Source organism: Camelus ferus, chromosome 16 (genome assembly GCF_009834535.1).
Source record: "Camelus ferus isolate YT-003-E chromosome 16, BCGSAC_Cfer_1.0, whole genome shotgun sequence".
Lineage (NCBI taxonomy): Eukaryota > Metazoa > Chordata > Mammalia > Artiodactyla > Camelidae > Camelus > Camelus ferus.
The window spans coordinates 20,969,984-20,993,631 of record NC_045711.1 but is presented as its reverse complement, the minus strand read 5'-3'; the positions used below and the strand labels follow the sequence as shown (position 1 = coordinate 20,993,631).

The 23,648-nt window shown below is 60.7% G+C and overlaps 2 protein-coding genes across 4 annotated transcripts in view; one reads left to right on the top strand and one right to left on the bottom strand.

Moving 5' to 3' along the window:
- The first annotated feature begins 104 nt into the window (after positions 1–104).
- NDUFAF8 (NADH:ubiquinone oxidoreductase complex assembly factor 8) lies at positions 105–2,771 on the top strand. Its single transcript, XM_032456584.1, has 3 exons — positions 105–263; positions 411–521; positions 2,445–2,771. Exons 1-3 carry the CDS (start codon positions 180–182, stop codon positions 2,472–2,474), a joined length of 225 nt encoding a protein of 74 aa, XP_032312475.1. The 5' UTR covers positions 105–179; the 3' UTR covers positions 2,475–2,771.
- A 1,843-nt stretch (positions 2,772–4,614) lies between these two features.
- SLC38A10 (solute carrier family 38 member 10) overlaps positions 4,615–23,648 on the bottom strand; it is a 34,679-nt gene continuing 15,645 nt past the window's right edge. For 2 of the 3 annotated variants that reach the window (XM_032456576.1, XM_032456579.1), the window contains 9 exons: positions 22,754–22,865; positions 22,434–22,540; positions 16,035–16,191; positions 10,938–11,105; positions 10,192–10,632; positions 9,522–9,638; positions 8,385–8,465; positions 6,508–6,678; positions 4,615–6,254 (listed from right to left, as the gene is read on the bottom strand). In XM_032456576.1, coding sequence (XP_032312467.1) covers positions 5,200–6,254; positions 6,508–6,678; positions 8,385–8,465; positions 9,522–9,638; positions 10,192–10,632; positions 10,938–11,105; positions 16,035–16,191; positions 22,434–22,540; positions 22,754–22,865 — 2,409 coding nt within the window. In that variant the 3' untranslated portion in view covers positions 4,615–5,199. The remainder of the gene's footprint in view (positions 6,255–6,507; positions 6,679–8,384; positions 8,466–9,521; positions 9,639–10,191; positions 10,633–10,937; positions 11,106–16,034; positions 16,192–22,433; positions 22,541–22,753; positions 22,866–23,648) is intronic. The other variant, XM_032456577.1, reaches the window with a different exon arrangement.

Below are 23,648 nucleotides of genomic sequence, written 5' to 3'. Positions count from 1 at the left end.
TGCAGGGCTCTGAGGAACCAGGCACGGTTCCGGAGGAGAGGCAGAGGCGAGGAGAAGCCTAGCCAAGTACGAGGCAGAGGAAACGTGATGGGCGGGACCGCCGACCTATCAAGCTGTTGGGCGCCGGAAGAGGACGGACCTAAGATGGCGGCGCCCACGAGTGCCAGGAAGAGCCGCTCATGTCGGGGAACGGAGCGGTGTGGGGTCGCGTGCGAAGCCGTCTCCGCGCCTTCCCCGAGCGCCTGGCGGCCTGTGGGGCCGAGGTGCGGAGCCTTCCCGGGGGCAGGAAGGGCTGCGTGGGGCGGCGGTGGGGTGGTGGTGACCGGGAAGCGACGGCGAAGGGGTCTGCACGGGTGACCGGCGGATGCAGGGGTCGCCGCGACCCTCGCGCGTCTCCTTCCCGCCCCCAGGCCGCGGCCTACGGCAGGTGCGTGCAGGCGTCCACGGCCCCGGGCGGCCGTCTGAGGAAGGACCTCTGCGCGCAGGAGTTCGAGGCCCTGCGGAGCTGCTTCGCCGCCGCGGTAGGTGGGCTCCGCCCCGCCCGGGGGAGGGACACTGGGGGCGGGGACCCACGTGCCTGCCCGGGACCGCCGGCATCCTTCTGGGTTCAGCGGTGGGCGCTAGCCTCAGACGCGGCCCACTAGCCGGCGCAACCGCCGCCACCATGGAACTCGCGCGTCCGTGAGGTGGGGGAACAACACCTTTATCGTGTGCCCCCCAGCGCCTTGTAACCCTAAGTGGTACTGTCGCGGGGGTTAATACCAAAACGAACCTCAGCCCAGGGCGCCAAGAGCAGGCGTCCTGGCACCCGCTGGTGTTTAGGACCCACGTATGTGCTGCGCTTGGGCAGTGACAACCGAGGGTCTACCTAGCGTGTGCTGAGCCCGGGCACTCCGACTCCCGGCGCACGACTACCCCATTTCGGAGGGGAAAGAGAACCAGTAGAGCGTGTATCTTGGGTTTGCCGTTATTACCGAGGCTGCAGCGGCTTTGGAGCCCTCCACCCAGCCCACCGGCCCCTTCTTGCGCTGGGAACAGTCTGTTCTCCTGGCTCAGGACTCAGTTCTTCCTCTGACCTTCCATTCTGAGGTGCCTCACCTTCAGATGCCCATCTGGTCAAATGCTATGCGGGTGAAAATCGCTAAGCCCTGTGCACAAGAGAGAACCACGGTGTGGCGTCGGTGCATTTTCATAAAGGATGAGGAGGAAGCAGGACTGGAGGAGACCAACTCTTGGGAGCCGAGGGGGGAGGAACTGTCTGGGGAACCAAGCTGGAAGTTCAGAGTCTCAAGGAGAGGGGAAAGGGGCTGAGACTGCCTGTCATGAGCCTTTAACATAGGGTCTTGAGCTAGTGCCCAAGGTGTCACAGCCGTAAGTCCCCGTGGCCTGGTGTGTCTGGGATGGGCCATGATACCAGTGAATCAGAGCTGCTGACCCAGAAAACTGAACCAGAGAGAGGGCAGTTGGGTCAGCTCGGCAGAATTCAGGGAATCTGAGACAACCGACTGACGTTCCGGGATGGCTGAGACTACGCGGGCTGTCCCTCGTTTCCCGGAGTGCTCAGAGAACTCCTTTCTCCATCTGCCATTGTGGCTGGGACGTGCAGCCTCAGCCCTTGTCACCAACTTCCGATCCAACATGGGCCGTTCATCCGCCCTGCACGTGTCCCTTGGACTTCCTTCCTGCCTCTTGGTAGACACCCTGCTTTACTTACAGCACTTCCCCCAGGAGGGGACAAACCTCCACTCTGTGGTCACAGTTGGGGGGATTTGCACGTGAGATAAGATCACTGTCCTTCCCTGCCGCCCTTCGTGGTTAGGCAGGAGTGACCCACCACACGCACCTGGTCATCAGTGAGTCCCAACACGCTCTGTCTCTGTCATGTCTGGCCCCCGGGAGCACCTCGCTGCCTCTAGTGCCATTTTCCGCTGAGGGGGACCCGGCCATAGACCCTGGGATCTGGAAGCTCAGGACAGGGAACCTGGGAGCTTCTCACCTGAGGGCATGTGCCAATGAACCCATTTTTGCCCATCCTGCTTGGAACCTGAGGCCCCGTGGGCCCGCATGTGGGGCAGAGGGCTCTGGGCTCCATTTCCAGCCGTATCCCGGACACCCTGTCCCTGGGCCAGTGTTTCAGCACCTCTGACCTCAGAGTTTTCTCTGTAGAAGGGGTTCCTGCCACCTGGTGAGGACTCAACCTGACATGGTGGTGGCCCTGCACGGGGCCTAACACAGACAGGCATGGCTCATGTCACGGGGCAGAGCCCCGTGGCCTGTGAAGGCCGCACTGGAGACCCAGTCCCAGGGGCCCCCGCCACCCATCCAGAGCTGTGCTCTTTGTAAGGTATTTGCCAGAAGGTGGCATTTGGTGTGGTAGTTTTCTTACTTCACTGCCACGTCTTATCTGGAAACCACCCATTCAGACAAAACACTTTCTTTTCCAGGCCAAGAAGACCCTGACGGGAGGCCGCTAGGAAGGACCAAATGCTCCACTTCACGTCCCGGGTGCGTGGCACGGACGGCCCCCAGGGGCAGACATCTAACACCTCGAAAGCTCTTGGGACTAAAAGGCCCAGAAGGCGCGAGCAGAGGGGAGTGGGTTTTCCAGCCTCGCGCAAGTGAGGGTTTGGGGTAGAACAAGATGCAGGGAACCAAAAGTAAAGCGCAGTCAGGCGGCACCAGATCTGTTTTGTTGTCTGCAGGGTGAGCGTGTGGGCCTGGAACACGCTGCTTTACCAGTCTCACTTTTTAAAGAATCTTCACCAAAAGCACGTCATCTGAGTCTAGTGAAGTCACTGATAGTTTATGAGACAGAGAGAACCACGGCACCAAGAGGGGAAGATGGCGCTGCAGGGCTGAGACACTGATGATTCATTCCGGCCTGGAGGAAGGGGTGGGTTAGGAACGCAGCAGTGGTGAGACCACCGAGGCAGCAGGGTCCACTCCCCAGTGGGGAGCTCCTCACCTTCCTGCAGCCTCTGGAGTCAGAGCCCAGACACATCCCGGCCAGGCTCCTGCCGGCTCTAGTCCCCTGCCCCTTGTCCTGAGAAGAAGGTTAGGCTGCAGCAGTGTGCGGGGGTCCAGGGAGACTCGGCAGGACCCCCAGTGCTGGGGCCCCAAGATCCCAAGGTCCTGAGCACCGCCTGTGGGGCACACAAGGACTGCTCCCAGAGACCCCTCCCCAGGGGGTGGGGGTCCTACTGTCCTCTGGCTCCACCCAGCCCGTGTCCCAGAGCCCCAGAGCTGTTTCCTCATAAACGCTCGTTAGTCCGACCCTCCCCCTAGTGGTGAAACCCCACGTCTCCGGGATGCCCATCTCAGTGAAATGTGGCTCCCAGGGCGGCCTCAGGGGAAGCCACAGGCTGTGTGAGGGCGTCATGGCTGTCAGTCTGTCCCAGTGGGTGGTCACATTTCACAGCAGACTCGGATTCGGGATCAGGAACTGATGACACAACTCCCCATCCCTGGGGTGACGGAGACCCACAGGTTGGCCGCGGGCCAGAGGGAGGAGGGCGGGCCAGCAAAAATGGACTTGCTAAGCACCTCCGCTCAACTTTCTTGTCTGCCTGGACCTGATGTGCGGCCCCAGCACATGTGTCTGGCCTAAGGATGGGCTTCACCCAACCCTTTGTGCTCTCTCCGCTCTGACCGTTGACAGCCCACTGGCCAGAGCTCCCAGCATCTCCGCTGAGCACATGCGCTCTGGCCCCTTCTAGGTGCTCTTTGCTGCCAGCCCTTCAAACCCCAATCCACGGTGCTCACGTCTCACACCCAGGGCTGCGGACTTGCTTGGCGACCAGCCAGGCCGCCCCCTACACACCACACTCAGCTCACAGGCCTCCCGAGCGACCCTGCCCTCCTGACCTGCCCAAACTCACTCGTCTTCCAGACGCTGTGTATTGAAGGGAATTCAACAAAGTGGTGTCAGGATGCAGCGAAGAGCATTTCTGCTGCTTCTGCAGCTGCATCGCTGCATAGAAGTCACCATGTGCAGCTCTGTACTGTCCACCTGTCTCAGCTGTGGGTTGAGGGCTCAGCCCCACCAGCAGGGGCCCTAGCCTTACACAGCTTAAGCCTTGGCTCCTTACTCCCAGGGCTGGGCGTGGTGGCCTCACTCTAGAACAGGAGTACAGACAGGGTCCTGTCCCTGTCGCCCAGGCCAGCCTGGCCCCATGTCTGCCAAGTGAAGCTGCCAACACGAGGGGCTGCCCACTGGTGGCCTGACGGCCTGCTCTGGCTGGACCACTGGCCACGGAACCCAGATGGAGGAAAGCAAAGCACTGTCCCCCAGCCCCTCTTGGGTCTGCCGATCACCCTCGGGGGCCAGGGGGTGACCATCGGCCTTTCTGCCACTTGAAAACAAAATACAACACAAAACACCACAAAAACCCTTCCAACAGCTGAGCAGTTTGGTGGGGGTGGCCTGGAGCAGAGGCAGAGCAGGGGTGGGGGAAAGCTGCCCCAGGGAGAAGTGAGAGGCAGCCTCTGTCACCGCCCCCCCAGCCCTGCAGCGGGGCCCCCAGCACGCGTCACCCAGGCACTTAATGTCTGTGGTTTGGGATCCTGGACTGAAGCTGTCCTCTGGGTGAGTCACCTCGGTACTAACCACACTGATTAGATGTCAGCGGTGTGTTTTGTTTTTTAAAACCTCACAACAACGTGGCTGGGAGACCAGAGAGCGTGTGCAGAGCAGGGAGCGGGGTGGGGCAGACGTGGCTGGACTCCTGGGCCCCCCTGCCCCTCAGAGGCAAAGCAGCACTCGCTGTGGGTGGGGTGAGGGCAGAGATTTACTCAGGGTTTGCAGGACACTCAGGGAGCCTCAGATAAAGCAGCGTTTGGAGTCACAACAGCGGCGGTCAGGTGACAGTCACTCAGCAGCTTGGGGGCCAGTACAGCCGGTGGCTCCTCAATCTGGAATCTGGGCTGATCCCCAGCTGCACGGGAGGTAGTGGGTCACAGACCTCAAGGCCGCACGCAGAGCCACACCTCCAGGGTCTCACCAAGAGGCTGTCTCTCCTCGCAGCTGCAGTGGACTAAGTCACCGCAGGAGCAATGGCAGGGCTCATCTGGAAGGCGGGGCCACAGCGCGAGAGCGGTCAGACTCCACTCCCAGCCTGACCTCCGGGACGTCCAGGTTCACTGGCGGCCTGGGTGAGGCCGAGCGAGACCAGCTGACCGGAAGCAGGCGCTTAGCTGGGCTCAGGGCTCCTCCAGGGCCCCGGGCAACTGTTTGATCTGGCGGCCTTGGACTACCCGCAGGGCGCCGCCTGCAGCCTGGTGCAGCTGGGCCTCCAGGGCGCTGCGGAGGTCGCTGACCTGCACGTCGGGCAGGGGGTTGAAGCTGATGACGACCCCGTCGTTCGGGGCCGGGCCCCCCTCTGCCTGAGGAGCCACGTCCCGCCGTCTCCTCCGAAGGTCAGAGCCGGCCTGGACTTTCAGGTCCCGATTGGGTTTGGCATTGTCTAGCTTCTGAGCCCCGGGCATGGCCGGTTTGGGCCCGAGCTCAGGGTCTGGCCTCCGCTCTGTCTTTTGGATGGCGGCGTCCTCCCTGGGAGCGGGCATGTGGTCCCTGCCGAGGGTCTCCTTCCTCGTCTCCGGATGCCCGCCCTGCTGCCCGCCCTGACCCGGGGCAGAGACAGCCCGGGGCTCCGGCTGATGCAGCCCGGCCTGGGCCCAAGGGGCTGCTCCCCCCGACCTGCTGGCCAGGCCTGCAGGCGCCTGGTCCTGGCTCGCTTGCTGGGACTTCACCTGCAGGTCCCCAGTCGCCGCCCCCACCCGCAGCGGGTCTGCCGCTTGAACATCCGTGCCCGGGGCTGCCGCCTCCTTTCCGGATTTCTTCCTTTCTTGGGAGACTCCACCAAAAACGTCCCGACTCTGCCCAGGGAGTCCTCCAGCACCGTGCTTCTCCAGGCTCCCGAGCACCCTGGCAGGGTCTGGCACGGGGACCCGCACCTGCACACCAGCTCCCGCGGCCTCCGGCACGGCGCCCCGCCTGCCTTCCCTCGGCTCGGCCTGGGCAGCCTGGGGCTCCAGGTCAGCATCACCGGGAGGTGCGGCCGGGGCTCTGCCTGCAGCCCCCTCGGGTTCCTCCACTGGGCGCTGGCTGTGCCCCTGGGGCGGAGCGGGGAGGTGCCTGGGAGCGCCGGGCCCGGCTTCCAAAGGAGATGGAGGGGGGCGCTCAGCCATCCCCGTGTCGTGGGCCTCCTGCTCCTTACCTCTGGGCGCAGCGACCCCGGGCTCGGGCTGCACGTCCACTGCAAGTGAAGTCAGTCCTGGTTTAGCCACAGGAGTGAGCAGAAGCTACCGACACAGGGACTAAAAGAACCGGGCTTGCCGGCAACTAAGGAACACGAACCGCAACTGAAATCAGGCCACAGGGGCAGATCCCGCTGCCCAGGACCCACCCTGGAGACACCGGCATCTATGTGTTAAGTGACAGCCCCCTTCCCCAACCGGGCACGGCCACAGTCCCCTCCCCTGCAGGCCGGGTCCCCCTCCCCAACTTGCCATCCTCACTGTCCCCGCCGTCCTGCCTCTGCTGGTGGATCTCCTTGTGCTGCTCTTCAATCACCGCCAGCAGCTTCTCCTGCTGGTCCAGGAGGCGCTTCTGCTGCACCTGCTGTTCCTTTATCACTTGCAGCAGGACAGCATGGTCCAGCATCTCCACCCGGCCAGCTTCTGGTGTTCAGAAAACCAGAGAACACACACAGTCAGAGCCTGCCGGCTGCAAAGGCACTACGCTAGGCTGAAGGTGGCGTGATGTGCACAGAGATGCCAAGGTGGCCTGCGGGACCCTCCCCGAGATCCCCTGGCTGCTCCTCTCCGTCCAGCTGGCTCAGCCAGCACCCAGGCCACCCCGGGGCAGAGCCATGGCCTCTCCAGTGACCAGACACCCTTCCAACTGCTTTGGTCCCAGGGTTTATGGGGGCCGAGAGGGAGGTCCCATAATGACCTCCCATAAGAGGGAGGTCACAGCAATGACGGCAGTCTGGGCTGGGACCTGGGACCTGTGAGCTATTCTGAAAAAGAACACTGGTGCTTTAAGAGAGCTTCCTGCAAGGAAAGACTTAAACACAATCGGAGCCATCTTCCTCTTCAGCAGAGACACGAGCTGGGGCCTCAGAGAGACGGAGGCTGTGACGCCGCTGCCACCGGCCCCACCTCCCCCAGGAAGCCGGCTGCGGCTGGCACGGAGCAGCGCCAGGTGAGCTGAAGGGAGGCAGCTGCAGCCGGCATGGGAGGAAGCCCCCTGCAGACCGTGGACCCAGAGGAGGCCCCGAGGCTGGACCCTGAGCATGCGGGCCGCTCACGCTGCACCACGAACGTCCTGGCACCGAGTCAGCTCTTCTCAGCCAACAGCCTCGGTTTAAGTCACTTTTAAACATGATTGTCTACAAACAGGAGACTATGACAGACGACACGTGCACAGGTCGCCAGATATAAAAGCTCAAATCGGAAGAAGGAAGACCGTTTTGTGAGTGGCGCAAGCCGACACCCCAGAGGGGGCCCACGTGCTGGCAGACACGGATGGGCTGGCCTGTCCTCCATAATGATGACCTGTGATCCTCCAGACAGGGCAGGGCTGGCCTCCTCCCAGAGGCCGGTGCCGGGACATGTGGCCAGGCAGGCCCGTGAGGGACGTGCCGAGGCCAGCCACGGGGAGGATGGGCCCCTGCTCCCTGCCAGGCTGGCGTCCACACATCCTAAGGTGATCGAGGTGCCTGCCTGAGAAAGCCTGGGTTCTGTAGGTCGGACTGGGGCTCTGCTCACCCCTTCAGATGAGGACACAGCGTGTCCCCACGGGCTCGAGGCCTGCCCCCCTTGGCCACGGCCATGCTGTCACCCTGGGTGTGGTGCACACGCTGCTGGCACCACCCATCCCCAGTGAGCGGGTCTCCGCCTCACTGGCCTGGTGGAAGGAGGCTGGAGCGGGGAAGTCCACCACAACCCCCCAGGAGCAGGTGGGACAGACATGAAGCAGAGTGGCGGTGCCGGGCCCACCACCCCGGGGCCCCAAGCTCTTGGATGGGATGGAGCCATGCGGATGTTAATCCATCAATACCAGGCTGTGCACATGGCGGAAGTCACACACAGGCCCCGCCCTGTCTGGGGGGACAGGTGCTCATAGGCTGCACTCGGCTGTGCTCCGGTGACAGTGGAGCCACCGCAGGGCTGAGGAACCAGGGCATCTGTGCAAGAAGTGGGGCAGGGGCATTGGGGGGCCCCACCTGAGGGGCTGCGGCCTGGCCGGGCAGGGGGCAGGCCGTGTGTGGCTCCTGAGGTCTGCCCCACGCACAGTGCAGTGGGACCCGGGCCCACACCGCCTGCTCTCGCGTCTTTAAACCCCGACAAACGCCTCACTGTGATGCCCTCCCAACTCCTACCTGCCACCATCTTTCTGATCTCAGCTGCATGTCCCATCGAGAGGCGTGTGGAGAAAGGCAGAATAGGAGGCCGTGAAAGTTCTTTTCAGAAAAGAAAAAGTCAAAGAATCAAATAGGCTCAGGCAACAGGTTATAAGGACCAGGACCAGTAACATGAGACTGAAACCAAAGAAGAGATCACGGGCGGAACCCCTGGCGCTCCCGGGGTGCTCCGGAGCCACAGGGTGCTAGCACCCTCAACTCTGCCTCCCTGGCCTCTGGGTGGGCAAAGGCTGGGCCGGCTCCCTGCCCAGTCCTCCAGGCCAGCTGTCCCGAGGCTCGTGGAGGAGGGAGGAAGCTCGTAGGGCAGCAAGGTGCCAGTGTCCCGCGACCCCCATGTGCAGACCCAGACTCCCAGCACCCAGAGTGCACCCCAGGGCTGCTCTGCGGACGCTGCTAGCAAATACGGTGACACAGGGGACTCAGACTGGGCGGGGACCAAAAACCAGGATGGGCGACCACTGGCTGTGACAGCTGCCACCACCTCTAGTGCGGGGGCAGCGCCCGGCCAGGTGGGGCCACAGGAGGGGGGTCGTTAACAGTGAAGAGCTGGGAGCAAGTAAAACGGGACGGAAGGCCTAGAGGAGGCCACAGGGCAAGTTTCATTCGCTGGAGACAAAAAGTCAGATGAGCTTGCACCGCAGGACTGGCACCGGGGCTTCACCGCAGGTGGACATGGTGCCGCTGCCACGGGTCCCAGGACAGCAGGAAGTCACCCGCCTCCCCTTCACTAATGCCCCACACCTGGCCGGCGCGTGGGGAACGTTATCGTATCTACTTTGAAATGAAAAACGAATGGTACTAGACGTGACCTTGACCTTTTTTTTTTTCCAAAGGGGGAGAAAAGGAGATTAAAAAACGTTTTGGCTGGGGGGGGGGGCGCCAGAGAAGAGACTGTCAGTGGGAAGGGGGCTTTTTAATGTCTTTCCTCAGCAGGAAGCTCAAGAGAGCAGAGGCTGGGACCCAGAAAGGCCCCCGAGATGCCAGGCACCTGGAGACGCCAGGCACCTGTGGCTCTGTCCCTGTCGTCACCGCGTCTGGAAGGGGCAGATGTCTCCAGGCCCCGGGGGGAACATGGTGAGAAAGCAAAGGCCTTACCCTCCAACTTGCTGCCGGCGTGGTCCCCTCCAGGTCCCTCTGCATTCCTCTGCTCCCGGGGCTCTGCCTGTGGCCCTGCCCCTGGGGCCGGCTTCTCTGGGAGGGGGGCCTGCCCACCTGCACACACAGTGAGGACTCAGGAGGTTTGCAGAAAACGTGGACGAACGCAGAGGAGGGATAAGAGGAGGTGACAGGTTTTCCCTAAAATCACCCTCCACTTCGCCCCTCCCTCCCCTGCCAGCAGTTTATATTCAACCTGATGATTACCGGGGAGGCAATGAAAAAATATTTAACAATCTCACAGGCTTGTGGCAGGGAGCCAGTGGTAACCACCTTTGCCAGTTAACACGTAGGAACCGTCCTCAGCAGCCCTGGGACGGCACTAACGACGCGGCACCTGTCAGGCCAGCCGTGCCCGTGCGCCCAGACGTGCAGGAGCACACGGCACGTGACGCTTAGCGGTCTGGCAAATAACCGAGTGACAGATATTAGCTTAGCTGTCAGATCGCCAGACTCCTGGTCACCCCGCCTACCCAGATGCAGAGGCCAGCTACGTTCACACGCTGATCTTGCGAGAAGAGAAAGGCAGCGGGACAGAAGTGAGGGTGGTCAGTCCCTCGTGCCCCTCCCCAGCCTCTCCCGGGCCCACACCGAAGGAGCCGACACCCACCAGGCTCGCTCTTCTCTGCCGGCTTGGCATGGTCCAGTGGCGGGACTCCGTCCGCTCTGTCCCCTGCACCTGCCACTGGGATGTCCTTCCCCTTAGGGAGCACCATCTGGGGCCCTGGATGCACAGCCCCGTCGCCCGGCCCCACGGGCTCCTCTTTCACGGGCTTAATGGCTGGCTGACCATTTTCTTCTGGAACCTTCTGGGGAACCTCAGGAAGACCGCCCGCTGCCTCCAAAGCCTGGTCTCGTCTGGGTCTCTCTCTCTCTGAATCCAGCAGGAGCAGCACCACCTGACCCTTGCCCCCTAGAGCCCTTTCATCCACATGTTTGGACGGATGCTCATTCTCCGGTCCCTCTTGGTCTTGACCTTCATCCACCACCACCTTGTCGTGAGGGACGGGGGGTTCGTGGCGGTGGGCCTCGCCCATAGGTACCGCAACGCCTGGAAGGAGACAGAGGACGTGGTGGGTGAGCATGGAGGGTGGCCCGGCCTTCCCGCCCAGGGCCTGAGAACAGAGTTCTAATCCCAACCGACCGACCACCCGACCAAGTGACTGCTGTCCAACTGAGGTCTGACGCTGTTCTAGGAAGTTACAAGAGTGGCAGCCTCTGTCTGAGTCACAGGATGAAGGGGCAGACAGGGCCGGGACCGGGCAGGGCTGAGGGAAAGACCTGCGGGCCCGAGAGCCCCTCCCCATGGACGCCAACAGCCCTCTCCACCCTCCCGCCCGAGAAGGGTCATACCACCTTGACCAGGGCGATCCAGCTGCACCTCCTCCGGCTTCTCCTTGGTGTCCTCCCTCGGGGGCACGTTCACAGGGCCCTTGATCTGGGCCTGCTCCATCTCCTCTTTCTCCTTAGGCAGCTTCGGCTTATCCCGGCCATCCTCAGCCGCGTCCACAGCTGGCTTCTGGCCTGGAAGTGCAGCACAGATAACACAGCGGGGTTTCCACATGGCTGCTCCGCCAGTCAGCAGGGCAGCGGGGCGGTTTCCCTGCACTGTAATCACGTTTCCCAGTCGAATGGTGGAGCCTAAGCTGTCACTTTTTTTCCTGTTCAATCATTAGCAGCTAAGCAGCACAGGAGACCGTCATTTTCCATGTGTATTCATAACAAAAATACGTCAAAATGCAATGTGCAATTTACACCTAACTGGGAGCAGAGGAGTGACACTCTATGCAAGACTGGCCGCCGCCACCGGGTGGCAGCATGAATCCACCACCTGAGGCCTAGGGACCCTAAGTGCCTGCGTCCTCCCTCTCTGGGGACAACCACTGCGCCCAAGCCCAACCCCTTGCCGCAGGCCGGGGTGCGCATGGAGCTGGGGGGCTTCTTACTGCTGATGTGAAAATTCTCCTCAAAAGGAAGGCGAGAAAGAGACAGAGCCTGCAAAGCTGAGCGTTCCCGCTGCCCACGCCACCCCGTAACCCACACAGCTGGCCTCACCCTCCAGAAGGCCCGACAGCGGGTGTCCGGGAGGGTGGCAGGAGGACCGCCTGCGGAGCCGGGCCAGGATGGCGCCTGCTGGGAACCTCTCTCCACTAACAAAGCCACTTGACGTGTTGGACAAACGCGGCAGAAACTGAAGAATTATCCAGGAGAAGAGACTTCTAAAAAGAGTCACTTCATCCCCAAGGCACAAAGCAGCCGCTTCCCCTCTCAGGGCACAAGCTGCCTGGCAAAGGGCAGGCGGAACCCCCGGAGGTGGCGGGTCTGGGGCACTCACGACAGTCCATTCAGGCGGGCCTGCTCCCTTCCCCCCCAGAGGACATGGGCCTGGGACAAGCTGAGGTGGTGGCCCGGGGCACCTGAAGCAGCTGAGGGGCGGTGTCTGAGACAAACTGGAGTGGGGGGGCCCTGCCGGGCAGAAGCCAGACCCTGGGCTCCTTGTGTGGCCAAAGGACCGACTCAAATAAGCACGTGGCATCTGCGCCACAGCTAGCCCCACCCCCACCCCCGAGGAGGCCCCTGTGCTCAGACAGGAGGTGTCTGTCCAGCAGGTTACAGAGCTAAGAAGGGGGCTGGGAAGGGAAGGAGAAGCACAAGACATTCCATCGCAGGACCAAGTAATTTGCTCGGCAGAAACAAAATTCGCCCATCATCAGGCCTCGCAGTGTTGGGGGGGGGGTCCACCCAGGCTGCAGAGTGACCTGAGGCTGGGCGTGAGTGAGGGACGCTGGTGCACAGCGTGGCCGCACCCGGCCCGCAGAGCCTCGTGGCCGACCTTGGGCATCAGACAGCGTCTCTACAAGGAGCCGAGCTCCTCGTGGGGACAGTCTGCCAGCAACGCCTCTCAGCAGCAGTGAGACTAACAGAAAGACGGGCATCACCCGAGCGGCCGCCCCAGGGAAAGACAGGTGCTCAGGCCCAGTCCTCCTCCAAGAAGTGGCAGCAGGTCTGCGGGGAGCAGCCAGCAGAGGGCGCCCCAGCCCCAAAGGTCCTCCTCTCGGCCTCAAGGTCATGGCCTCCACTACTAAAAGCAGGAACCAGACCCATGTCTGTGGTGCCCCCTGACCTGCCCGCCTTGTCCACACTCAGGCCCTCCTGGTGCTGCCCTGGGCCAGGAGCTCCGGAGACAGACGTGCCAATGGACATCACTGGTCAGACTCCTTCCAGAGTCCTGGGGGAGCTCCAGGCGATCCTTTACTGGCTCAAGGTGTAAGGACCTAAAGGCTACCGAAACCCGCGGATGTGAAACCCAGGACCGGGCGGCAGTTTGGGGATGCCACGGCCAGAACAGGCCTGCACACTGCACTGAACAATCTGCGTTCCAGGCTGGCTCCACCTTGGAAGATGGGGGTTGGGGCTGGGGCTCCTCCTTGTGGACTCTGCCCCGCAGGAGCCGTTCTGACACGGGGGCGTCTCTCTCTGTGTGATCAGTAAAGATGGAAGCCGTCCTCCCTGACGGCTAAACACAAAAATAAAGTGACTTTTAAAATCGCAACTGGGTCCCACAGGTGGAGCCCCTGTTGGCTGGAGGGGACCCCAGGTTCAGGAGACGCACAGGCCCCCAGGGCTGTGCACTCAATGCTACTTTGAAAGGCCAGGCCCTGCTTCTGAGCAGCTGTGCTGACCACCTCGAAGTGGCCGCCTCGACGCCACCGTGAGGTGTCGCTCGGTAACCCCGCTCCTCCTGACTCAGGCAGCAAGGGGAATCCTGACTGTTACACTCCTGTCTCTGGACGTGTGGGAACCCCAGCGGGTCTTGGACCTGGCTCTCCTGCAGACAGGCAAGTCTGCCCGTGGGCAACAGGCAGAGGCGGGTGTGCCATTCTCTGCGGGACCCGTGAGGGCGGCCAAGTCACTCTGGGCTGGACCCGGGAGGCAGTGCCCCTCCCGCCCCCAGGAGCCCTTCTGAATTTGGCTGCGGCTGGAGTGGTTATGTCAGCACTGGTGAAATGTGCTTAGGGCTGTGTCCTGACACACGGGCAGAAAGCTGGACAGAAATCAGGCAGCAGAGCGGTGGTAACAGCCCTTCTCTGCGGGGCACAGGTGGAGCTGCGGGGCCAGGGAGAGGAGGCAGGCGTGGCACCAGGCCTCCCCACAGGCACACTGGCGTCTGTCATGGGGATTGGAGCCCTCCTGTCCACACGCACGGGCTGCTGGCATAGCAGCAGAAGGCGCACAGCCTCAGGAGAGCAAACACGAAAGAGCTGGGGGATGCCAGCTCCTGCTTGGGCCCGTGGGCCCCCTCAGCCACCTATGTCCCCACATGTGGACGTGCTGCCACCCACAGGCCCCTTCCTCTCCTCCCAGCAGAGGCAAGCCGGGTCCCACCAGGGGAAGGGACTCGATGTACAAGAGGTCAGGCCAGGGCGGCCTCAACACCATGAGGAGGTGCGGGTGGGAGGGAGAGGAGGGGAGGGACACACAGTTAGGAGAAGGAGCTACGAGTATTTCAAACTCTGAACCACCTGTCAGACCCGGGGCGGGAAGGCATCAGGCTTGAGGTGAGCAGCCTCAGAGCCTTTCCTGACGGGCTCGGCCACCTCTTCCGAGAGAGAGCACCGGGCTGGGGGAGCGGGTCCTGCGTGTCCCCCAGGGCAGGACTTCCACGTCAGTCCTGAGGCCAGCTCAGGAGCTAAGGAACGTTGGCACTGTCCTGGCCTCTATGACACTAGAGAGACCAATAAACCGCCCCACACGCGGACGGGAGACGTCTGCCGGGGAGCACGGCCAAGGCCCGCGGGCCCAGCTCTGCTTCCACAAGGCAACCCGTGAATGATGGGGGAGGCTGGGGGTGAGAAAAACGGAGACCACGTTAAACAAACGGCGTGTGGTTCCGAGAGGGGCCATGTGTTTTGTTACAGACTCGTGGAAAAAATGGAAACCAGATGTGGCCGTGGCGGGCTCCAGGTGAGCCAGAGGCCCGCCTCCCCGACAGGACGCAGCTGCTAGCACTGCTTGGGCTGCAGTCTGAGCCACGCTGTGGGGACAGGCAGCCTGGGGCCGGCTATGCCGACTGATGCCAGGAAGCCCGCCACCCGGCAGGCTCGTGGCCAGCAGGGACGGCACACAGGACCCAAGACGCCAGAGGGGGTGCGGTGGGGGAGGGAGGACCCAGCGGGGCTGCCAGCAGGGGTGGAGGAGTGACACCCTCCTCCCTCTTCAAGTGACTTTTTCCCCGTCCAAGTGACCAAGTCCACGCAACTCAGCGTGGGGCACCCAGGCAGCCTCTGACCACTGACTTCTCTGTGGACCCCACCGTCCCTCGGGGCTCTCTCTGCAGGGAACCCCCAAAGGGGGAATCTTGGCTCACCAGCCCTCGCCATCCCAGGAAGGCAGAAGAGAGCATGTCCAGCTACTCCTGGCTCAGGGCTCCCCGAAAAGAGCCCCAAGAGAGACTGTTCTCCCACAGGGAGCTGGGGCGGGGCTGGCTCCGCAGACGTTCTCTGAGCACAGGGAGGTGAGGCAACACACCTGAGGGTCCCAAGCCTCCGACTGGGCCGCAGCCAGCCTGGCCCTGCAGGAGCCCACCCTGCCCGCCAGCCCTTGGGGCCTCTCCTTTCTGTCAGTCACAGCAGGTGCCGAAACCCGGGCTCCACCTGGACTCAGCCACCACCGCCCAAAGGGACCTGGAATCCACCAGCAACCAGCACCGCCCCCAGAGGGGGGTGCCAGGCGGGCAGGCTGGGGAACCTCAAGCCGAGGCAGAGGTGAGCGGACACGCGCTCACTACGGGTGTGAATACAGGACCCCAGCGTCGTCAGGGCAGAAGCCCCCACAGCGAACGTTCTCGCAGCACCGCCACCAACACCCGAACCTAATGCCGCTCGGAGCTGCCGGGCGGCCGGCACGGGCCGGGAGGAGGGGCCCTCCCCGCACCCTCCCATCTCTGCCTGGGAAGGCACGGGCTCCAGGCGCCTCTTCTCTCCCAACCACCAGGCTGCTGTACCTCGGGAAGCCGCGCTTGGAGCCTGCCTGCACCTCCCTGGGCGGGTGGACAAGAAATAACACGAAGTGGGGAGCAGAGCCGAGGGGGGTCACTGACTCTGTCCAGGGAAACCCTGCTCGAAAGTCACGTCCTCAAAGTGAAACAAGCATATGTGAGTGGTGCCCACGTTTACTTACCTGTTAGCGCACTGAGCGGGGGCACTGAGCTCTCGGCCCTGCTGCCCCTCATCCGCTGTGCACCGTCTGTCCTCTGCACACAGGTGGTGCACCTGCCAGCCCCCTGCGTGCCCCCCCGCCCCTAAATCACCAAACAGGATAGAAGCAGCTGGGCAGGTAAGACAGCCTGCAAAGTGCCACCTGTGTCCCCGTGACCCTAAGGTGACGCTACCAGGGTGTCCCTGAGAAGGCTGCAGGGAAGGGGGCCTGTGTTTGTCACTGGGAGCCACGTACCTGGGAGCCAGGCTGCCTCTGCCTTCACCTCGCCCTCAGCCTCTCCAAGCTGGTCGCCTGGGGCTTCCTCGGCCAAGTCCACAGGGCCTTCCTGGCTCACGGACAGGGTGGTATGTGTGCTGACCACCAGGATGCCCAGGCCAACCCAGAGCACCACCTGGAAGACACCAGACGCAGAGCTACAGGGTCACGCAGAGCTTGCATCCCCACCCGTTCTGGGAGGGTGCCAGCGTGAAGCCCCCTCCGTGAGCACAGCACGGAGGCCCCAACCACACTGACCACAAGAAGGTGACGGTCCCTAACTGATCAGCATGGCTGAATCACGGGCCAAAACAGTGAAGAGGCTCAGGGAGGGGCCACACCCACCAGCAGGCCTCTGGGAGGGGGAGCCAGGCGCCCTGCACACACCTGCGGCTGCAGAGGTCAGGCCCCTTGATGTTTCCAGACAGAAGACTGAGACCCTCAGGGTCCTTGCTTGTCTCTTCCCCTCACCCAGGGGCCCGGCGGAGGGCCCAGACCACAGGGTGCCCAGCTATGAATGACCTGCCCCCAGCGTGACGCAGCAGGCTGGACACGCCCGCAGCTGCAGGGCGCAGACGCGGAGACACCCCGTCCCCTTGGGTGCAGCCCAGCAAACTAAGCTGGAGGCACTGCTGCTCGCGTCCCCACCCCGTCCCTCCTGTGATGGCCCTGAAGCCATCATAAAGGCTGCCCTCAGTGACTGGCTCACCAACCCCACCCAGGGAAACCCTGCCTCCTCCTGTAGCTCCTGCGGGGCCGGGCTCCGGACACCTCTGCTGCCGCACCAGTGGACACGTGTCTGCCCTTCCCGACCCGGCCCGCCTGGCTCTCCCCGAGGACCAGGAAGTCCTGGGTCGGCAGAGCGGGGGCGGCCTGAGCGAAGAGCAGGGAGACACCGCCTCTCGCCTCCATGCGCTTAGAGCCAGAGCACACACGTGTTCTGAAAGGCACGCTGACCCTTTAAAAAATTTCAGCTCAAAAGAACCAGTCCCAGGCCCGGCACAGTAAGAGATGAGAGAAGCTGTACTCCTGCAGGCGGGAGCCGATCAACGGGGAAAACCTGGGAGAAAGTCTGTCTCCACCGCTGCCTCTCCAGAAACACTGAGCTGGCTGTGCCCGGGGCCGGCCGTGGTTCAGGGCGGCCTGGCCAGTGCCCGCGGGCACGAGGGGCCCCTCTGGTGCTGACCGCTGGCTGTCCCCAGTCAGGGCAGGGGGGGTGCTGCTGGACTCGAGCCCCTGGGGTCTGAGCAGCATCTGAAGTCTGTACAAGACCCAGCTCAGGGCCAAGGGCTCCTGGCTCCTCCCCACAACCCTGAACCACTTTCTTAAACGTGGTGGATGCCCAGCGTTGGCTGTGTGCTCAGAGATCAGCGTGGTACAGCTGCTCACCGTGAGGAGAAGGTTCGTAGAGCAATGCTGGTGTTCAGGGGAAACCAAAGCAGTCTTAATTTTTTTTAAAAGAAACTTTAAATCCCTTACATCTTGTATTTCTCCAGCTGATGGCTGAAGAACAACAGAAAAATCCATGTCCGGACCAGGACCCCGCGGTACCAACAAGATGAGCCCTGAAGCACCCACACAAGAAAGGAGCCCCGCCAGCCCTGCCAGCCAGGCGGGGGGCCGCTCCGGAGCAGCCCGGGGACGGCGCCCGGGTTGGGGGCCCATGAGCCTGGGCTTTGCCAGCTGAACCCCGTCGGGCACAGAGAGGTGCTTCACGTGATTCTACGTGTGTTTAGTCTACAGACATGGAGAGGCGCACAAAGGTGCCTGTTCACTTCTATAAGTGAAGCCAAAGCCAGCGTGAAGCTGGACAGCTCCACTCGGGGACACGCCGAGCCGGCCCCGACCCCTGTGCCATGGCCAGAGGTGCGGGATGACACAGATGAAGGAGAAACAGCTGGTGGGGGAGGTGAAGTCACCAAGAGAAGCTGTAAGATCAGTGGGTGAAAAGCTAACACACGGGGAACCTGGAGCCTCCCGACGCACAACCAGTCAGAAAGGCAGGAGGAAGGAGACACCCCAGGGCCGCAGGCGCAGGTCCAGCAGGTGGAGGCAGGGAAGGAGGGCTGAGCGCAGCCGTGACGACCAGGAGGCTCACAGGCACACCCTGCAGATGAGCCAGAGGATCAGGGGAACGACTGTAAGTTTACCCACAGCTTCAGTGAATTCCAACCAGGCCAAACCCCAAAAGTTGGGTTTATCTTTGTTAAGAGTCAGATCGGCTGATTCAAACATTTATATGGAAAATAAATAAACAAGGATATCCAGAAACATCATTAATGAAAGAGGAAAGCCCAGAATGAAAACGTTTTCAGAGCCACACGACCCCGCGCGGGGAGCACCAGGGCGAGGCCAGCCACGGCACTGGGCGGGGTGGCCGGGAAGCTAAAACGCAAGCCCGAGGCGAGCCCAAACACGTACAAGAATTTCACACACGGGAGCAGTAACGGTTCACGTCGGCGGTGGGCTAGCAGTGTTCTGACAACCAGGGAGCCATCTAGAAACTAACTTAGGGTACCTACTTTGTTTCTCACACCAAAGCAGAATTCAGATGGGTCAGAGATTTCAGTGGAAAAACAAAGCCACAGAGGTACTAGAAGAACTGAGGGAAGAATCCCCTAAAACAGCACCCGGGTGGGAAGGCCGTTCTAACAACGACGTTCTTCCTCCCCACTGAGACTTGACAAAGCGGGAAATACACTTGCAACCTGGCAGGCAATGGGCTAACTGCATATCGTGAGCAGCTCCTGACTCACTGACCCCTGGCTGAAGACACTGGGGAACAAGCTTAGCGGCCGAGACTTGAGAGGTGAGGCCTGTGAGAACAGAGGCGGCACCGCTGGCTGCCAGCCCAGGCTTCTCCCACAGGGTGCGGAGCAGCAGCCTGCAGCCTGCACAGATGCACGGGACGGGCTGCAGGCCTCAGGGACGAGGGGCCACAATCTGGAGAAGAGGAAACCTCAGGGAGGCACCCACGTTGTGTGTGCAGCCCTCCCCCGAGGCACATGCCAGCGACCAGTTGCGCAGACTTGCACAGAGAGCAGATGTCACAAGGATGAAAGCTAAGTGGAGTACGGAAATCCGTGGGCGACCTCGTCTGGCTGAGACTTGGGAAGGAGTGAGGGCAAACCTGAAACAGATTTGCCTCAAGTGGACACAGGTCTCCTGCCCATCCTCTGCCCACTGGACAGAGGACAGCATCACCCAGAGCCTCTGTGATTTCTCACACACACCTCCACAAACTACCAAGCACACCAGGAGATGGGACCAGGTCACAGAAAACCAAGAGGGTGCAAAGGATCAATATAAACAAATGTTGACTATTCGAAAAGTAAGAACGTGGTGTTTAAAATATAAATAAACAAGAGTTAAAACATCACTGGATACTTGCCTTGCCCAGAAAGTAGTTAAAAAAAAAAAAGAACTAATTTATGGTCAACTCTAATAAACCAAGGATTCACATTAAACTGCCTTGTATAACCTCTAGCAGAATAGAATGTACACCACCAACTAACAGAAAGAATAAAGAACACAGACTTAAAATGCTTGATTTACCCAAAAGGCAGCAAGAAAGAAACAGAAAAAAAGGACAGACGGGACAAATAAAAACCAAAGAGTAAGACAGAAGCTTTAATCCCCCTAAGTCAGTCATTTTATTAACTGTAAATAGTCTGAAATACTTCTATTAACAGACTGAATCAAAACAAAACTCAACTATATGCTCTTACCCGAGATGTACCTTAAATATAAAGGCACAGAGAGATCAAGAGAGAAAGGGTAACAAAACTGCACTGTGCAAACATAAACCCCAAACAAAGCTGGGCTGGCTGCATTACCTCAGACCAGGCTGACTGTAAGGAGAGAAGCGTTTCCAAAGATGAAAAGGGACATTTCACAAGAAAAAGGGCCATTTTAATAAGACATAACCATCTTAAAACTATGCTCCTAATAACACAGCTTCAAAACAAAATGTTGAGAGAACTAAAGGGAAAATAAACAAACCTGTAATTACAGCAAGAACTGTCACACCTTTCTCATACCTGACACGCAAGATTAAAAACTCAGCAAGAATGTGTAAAATCTAAAACCAGCCATCGGTGGTAAACGCGACCCCGCCGCACGCAGCACGCTGCGCCCCACCGCAGCCGGACACTGGCAGGACGGGCCGCCTGCTGCGCCGCAGCGCCAGCCCCGCCGCCGTCCAAGGACCGAGGCGCCTCGGCTTGTGCACGCGCACCATGCCCGGAATCCATAAACGCCCACAGGTCTGGAAATCTAAAGAAGCCATTGGTGAAAGAAGAAATAAGGATGGAAATTAGGAAAAGTTGTGAGTTGAATGATGACGCCAAGTTTTCCACCTACAGTTTGATGCATCCCCAATCAACAGCCAACAGCCTGTTTTGGAGGAAGGTGACGAGCCTCTTCTAAAGCTGAGTTGGAAATAAATGCGAAGGGCCAACGACAGGAAAGACCGTCCTGAGAAAGAATGAAGTTGGTGTCATCAAGGCTCATTGCAAAGCCTCAGCCATCGACACAGGGCAGCGCTGGGATGGGAGGGACCCACAGGCCAGGGACGGGAGCCCCCGTCCCACACACATGGGAGATCGATGACAATGGTGTCACTGCAACGTCAGCGGAGGGTGCTGATTGGCACCATGTCGACAGCCATGCAGAACACGGACCCAGACCCCTGCCTCACGCCAGTCATTCCAGGTGGAGTGTGGCTCTAAATGTGAAAGGAAAAATGAAAAGCTACTACAACGTTACATGGGAGGCTATCGTCAAGACCTCGAGAGAAGCAAAAAGTTCTTAAACAGCACATAAAAAGCACACAGCAAAGGAAAAAAATTCCAAAACCTGAACTACACCAAGATGAAGGACATCTGCTGATCACAAGGTGTCATTAAGAAAGTGAAAAGGCAGCCAAGAGTGAGAGAACACTTGTAATACAAGTTTCCAAAAAAGTCGTACGGCTAGTCTTTTAAATAAGGAGACAGGCAACCCAGTGGGTAAAAACTGGGCAAGACTTGAAAGGCATTCACAAAAGAAGACCCCACACGGCTCAGAAGCATCTGAAAGGTGCTCAGCATCAACAGTCACCTGGGGACTGCAAATTAAAACTCGAGTGCAGTCCCGCTACACACCTGTAGGGAGGGCTGGACCCTGAAAAACGGACAGCAGATGTAAAAGCAGCTGGATTTCCAACATGGTGCCTGAGGACCACTCTGGAAAGCCAGGAAAAGTCTGGCAAAATCTACAGGAACTGGACAGCACCCCAGGACCCAGCCATTCCACACCTAGGTGACAAACAACAGTGCACACACGCGCACCCGAAGGAACGTGCGGAGCAGCCTGTGTGGGACACGGCTCTGGGTGACCGTGAACTTCCAGAGCAGAACAGCCCGGAGCAGGGAGACAGGCAGACTCCCCCAGCCCCGCAGTGACGTGCGTGAACTCGGGTGACCAGGCTGGGCAAGGAGCCAGACACGCACCGACACTTCCTGTGAGACACTGCTGGAACCAACTGGAAAGGCAGGCAAGCTTATTCTACAACGTTAGAAGACAGACAAGCAGGACATTGGCGGAGGAAAGACGAGGGCAGCCCAGGGAAGTGTCGGGTGCCAGAATGTTCTGTCTCCGCCCTGGACAGGGTTTCGTGCCTGGGCTCTCTAAGCAAACCGTTCATCAGGCTGCCCGTGAGAACGGGGCTGTGCCGTGTCCGCACCGCACTTCCAAAACGCTTACAAGATGCACCAGACAGAAAAAGCGCAGCAACTCCTAAAAGGTGAGCCGAGGGCACGGACTACTGACGGAGAGAGAGGCGCAGCTGCACCCCAGGGAGGCCGAGACGCGCCGCCACCCTCAGGCAGACGGAGCGGCAGTGCTGACCTGCACACAGGCCCTCGGGGATCCCGTTCCCAGAAGGCGTCCTAGACTCTTCCTCAAATACATGGAAATGCTCGTGCGCAGTCATGCACCAAGGTTTTGTCCGTAACAGGGAAAGGCTGGAGAGGTGGCCCTGCAGAGATAGTCCTTAGCGAGACCATAGGGGTGACCTCAGGAGGGATGGGGATGGGGAGTGTGCAGCACACACGGATAGCCCGGTCCCCAGACAGACATGCAGCCATTCGGGAAAATCTGTTCAGTATCTGATGCTCAAATTAGCAAGCTGGGGTGACTCGGATGCCAGGCCTGCAAAGCCTCCCCACCCACAGGCGGCCCTCGCTGCCAAGGCTGCTCCCCACGGCTTAACCCCACATGCGGACCCACGCTGCTTCTGTGCTAAGAAGCACGGCGAGCTCACAGAAGCAATCAGGAGCGCGGCCTCCTCCCCGCCCCGCCCCGGGCCCGCCCCGAGCGGGGCCGCGCAGCACGCACCTGGGAGGACAGCGAGCTCTTGTGGACCTTCCTGGAGATCAGTGCCGGGCAGATGAAGCAGATGAGGCTGCCCATCGTGGCGCCTGTGAGCCCCAAGATGGTCTCCACTGGGGACGAGAGCGACAGGGGTGAGCCAGAAGCGAGCACAGCCAGCAGCCACCTCGCCACGAAGGCCCGTCGGCACGCCCCTCCAGACGGGCAGTGGGGAGCGGGGTGCAAGGGCACAGGGTGTGAGATCTGACACACCCGCGGCCCCATGTGCGACAGCAGGATGGGCAGCAGGGGAGGAAGGGCCGGCAGCGGGTGCGGCCCCCACTCACCGTTTGGGATCATGATTCCACCGAACATGGTTCCGAACACGACCGAAAGGGTGAGGGCTTTAAACCGCAGGGGCGGCATGTAGCCTCCAGCGGCGAAGGTCCCGTCTTTTTGCTACATGAAAAAAAATAAAAACTAAAGACTTTTGCAATGACCGGTTTCCTCTCCTCTCTCCTGTTAGCAATTCCCCAGGCGGGTCCACCCCGGGGGCGGCAGGCCCGCTCTGGGCGCAGGCAGGTCGCCTGAAGGTGGACCTGCGAGCGGAACTGCAGACACCAGGGAGGCACAGGCTGCTCGTCACGGCCACTGCGGGGACAAGCGCAACTCTGCCCTGAGATGCAGCGGCGAACCTCGCTCCTGGAGCCACGCCACCCATGAGGGAGACCTGTAAAAGCGCCGCACTGCACGGGAAACAGAATGCAGATCTGTCTCAGGGGATGTGCGCGGGTCTCAGGGTGCAGCGGCCCCCCACGCGCACGCGCACCCTCATCTCCAGCAGGCACGTCCAGGAAGAAGACAAGGAGAGAGGTCACGACCGGCCGTGATCAAACCTAAGAGACTCCACCTCCAGCCTCAGGCTCAGCGTCCATATACGCGGGGACCGGGAGCATCCCGTCAGGCTGCGGTGAGGACCAAAGGGGGCGAGAGGAGTGAAGCTTCTAGAACAGCGGGGTGCACACAGGAGGGGCTGACCACGATTCCTGCTACTGTGCTAGGAAAGCGCCACTCAAGTAAAGCTTCAGAACCTTCCAGAACTAGGGTGTGGAGGCCCCCGACGTCCAGAATTGTCTTCTGACAGGCAGCTATCTTAGGATGGACCTGTGAGGGAGGGCGTTAGGTCTACACTTTCTAACTCAGGAGCCTGCCTAGAAATTTACCCAAGAAACACTCCACGAG